At 41.4% G+C, this 2,144-nt stretch overlaps 1 protein-coding gene across 1 annotated transcript in view; it reads left to right on the top strand.

The window, feature by feature from the left end:
- The first annotated feature begins 1,138 nt into the window (after nucleotides 1-1,138).
- Nucleotides 1,139-2,144, top strand: part of LOC107565118 (E3 ubiquitin-protein ligase NEURL3-like) — a 9,552-nt gene continuing 8,546 nt past the window's right edge. The window contains exon 1 of the mRNA XM_016250331.1: nucleotides 1,139-1,153. Coding sequence (XP_016105817.1) covers nucleotides 1,139-1,153 — 15 coding nt within the window. The remainder of the gene's footprint in view (nucleotides 1,154-2,144) is intronic.

Here is a 2,144-nt window from a genome sequence, read left to right as displayed (position 1 = left end):
CAGCGCATTTTATGGAGGACTGTTTCCTGACAGAGTAGACTACAATGCCGGCTGTTCTGACTCACAGACTGTAAGTAAGTTTTTTATATTTAAAGGATTTGCCACTGACGAATCAACTGTGAGTTTTAAGCAGTGTAGATTAGCGCTTGTTTGTCATTTCTCCGATCACAAATGCAGACATGGTTTTATGTTTACGCGGCGCAATGCAATGCAATGCGTAAAAAGACAGTATAAGTCATTATAATCCGTAATCATGTCCCCACTGGATGCAACAAATGCCTCGTTTATAATGGGTTTGAATGTTTTTGTCTCGGACAGGGCATCACTGTATGGTAAGGGGCATAACATTTCCATCACAGCTTGAGGTATTCGGCCAATCACAACGCACTGGATAGCTGGCCAATCAGAGCACACCTCGCTTTTCAGACCGATGAGCTTTGTAAAAATCGACGCGTTTCAGAAAGGCGGAGCATAGAGGAGAAACAATAATGTACAGTATGTGGAAAATAATGTGTTTTTTCCTTAAACCGCATAAACACATTTAATTACACCAAATACACAAAATAATGTTATTTTTAGTAGCATCATATGACCCCTTTAAAACAAGGTCCTATCCAACTGCAGAATACTCACACAAAATACATATATCTTTCCCCACATTTATGTTCTGAGCTTCTGTTAGTAATAAACGTATTTACTTTATGCTCTTCATCTATGAAGCTTATCTATGTAGATAAGCTTTACAGAAAATACAGCCTGTATCTTTTATGGGCATTAATAAAGGCATATTTCACAACGTCATTCACATCTTCTACGAAGTGAAATGAAAACATTATTGCATTATAATGACACAGAAGCATTAGAAGGCATCCATTCATTGACTCACACCTTCACAATATTTACTGACAGACTTGTCCTTGACCTGTAACTGCACTTGATTAAGAAGCTCTAAGCCATTTCAGTTCACATTGAGCTAAATCAAATGTTTTTTTGTTTATTTATTTACTTAATGAGGGTAAATACACATAAAAAATACATGACATGTGTCAGATCTAGCCAAACTGGCTAATTTTCATCTGTAGTCCCTTGGTCTTTGAAGTTATCTATATCTATTTGGCCAAATGATTATATCATTACAATGGCATCTGTCAAGGTGTGGGATATATTAGGCAGCGAATGAACATTCAGTTCTTCAAGCTAAAAGATCTGAGTGACTTTGACAAGGGCCAAATAGTGATGGCTAGATGACTGGGTCAGAGCATCCTAAAAAAGCCAAGGCTTGTGGGGTGTTCACAGATTGCAGTGGTTAGCATCTACCAAAACTGGTGCTAGCAAGTACAACCAGTATCAGGAACATGGGCACCCAAGACTCATTGAAGCATGTGGGGAGTTAACCTGTATGGTCCAGTCTCACAGAAGAACTATTTTAGCTCAAATTAATGAAAAACTTAATGCTGGCCATGACAGAAAAGTGTCAGAACACACAGTGCATCACAGTTTGTGATGACCCCTGTTCACCACTGAAAGCGTCTACAGTGAGAGCTAATCTTCTCTTAGCTGCAATAAGTAAGGGATAATCAACGGCTAGCCGTGCATTAAAGGTTCCCTTTCATGGGAACTTCGAACTGCGTCCTCTAGGGGTCGCTATGGGGAACGCCTCGTCGTGACCCGTGTCTGAAGCATACATTGAAAAAACACCAACTCGTTGGCCGGCGACAGCCATGACGTCACTACCGGTGCGATTATAGTATAAATAAGTGCCGGGAGCTACACATCATTCTCTTCTTCGTCTTCATTGACTGTTTTGTTTGAAGCGTGCATTTCTGTGGTAAGCGTGCATTTCTGTTCTCTATTTATCTCATTATGGCGAGCACTAGCAAAGCATTTAAGGATGTGTGCATCCATGTTGACGTTGTTTAACATCTGATGACACACACGATCTATGCATTGTTTTGTTTGGGCAAAGAGCACGCACGTGATGTCTCTGAGGGGGCAATCGCCGTGCACTGCGAGCGTTTTTTCCAAGGAAAAAATCTTCGCTCTCGTTTGTCTCTCTTTTCGAGGAAAGAGGGGCAGCCATCTGCTTCCCGCGATCCAGGACCCACCGCTGCTGAGGCACGGAGGAGAATGAGCTCGTGGGGATC

This window comes from Sinocyclocheilus grahami, unplaced genomic scaffold (assembly GCF_001515645.1).
Source record: "Sinocyclocheilus grahami isolate Dianchi unplaced genomic scaffold, SAMN03320097.WGS_v1.1 scaffold982.1, whole genome shotgun sequence".
In the NCBI taxonomy this organism is placed as follows: domain Eukaryota; kingdom Metazoa; phylum Chordata; class Actinopteri; order Cypriniformes; family Cyprinidae; genus Sinocyclocheilus; species Sinocyclocheilus grahami.
Note: the sequence above shows the minus strand (reverse complement) of the source record. Positions and strands in the feature narration are given on the sequence as shown.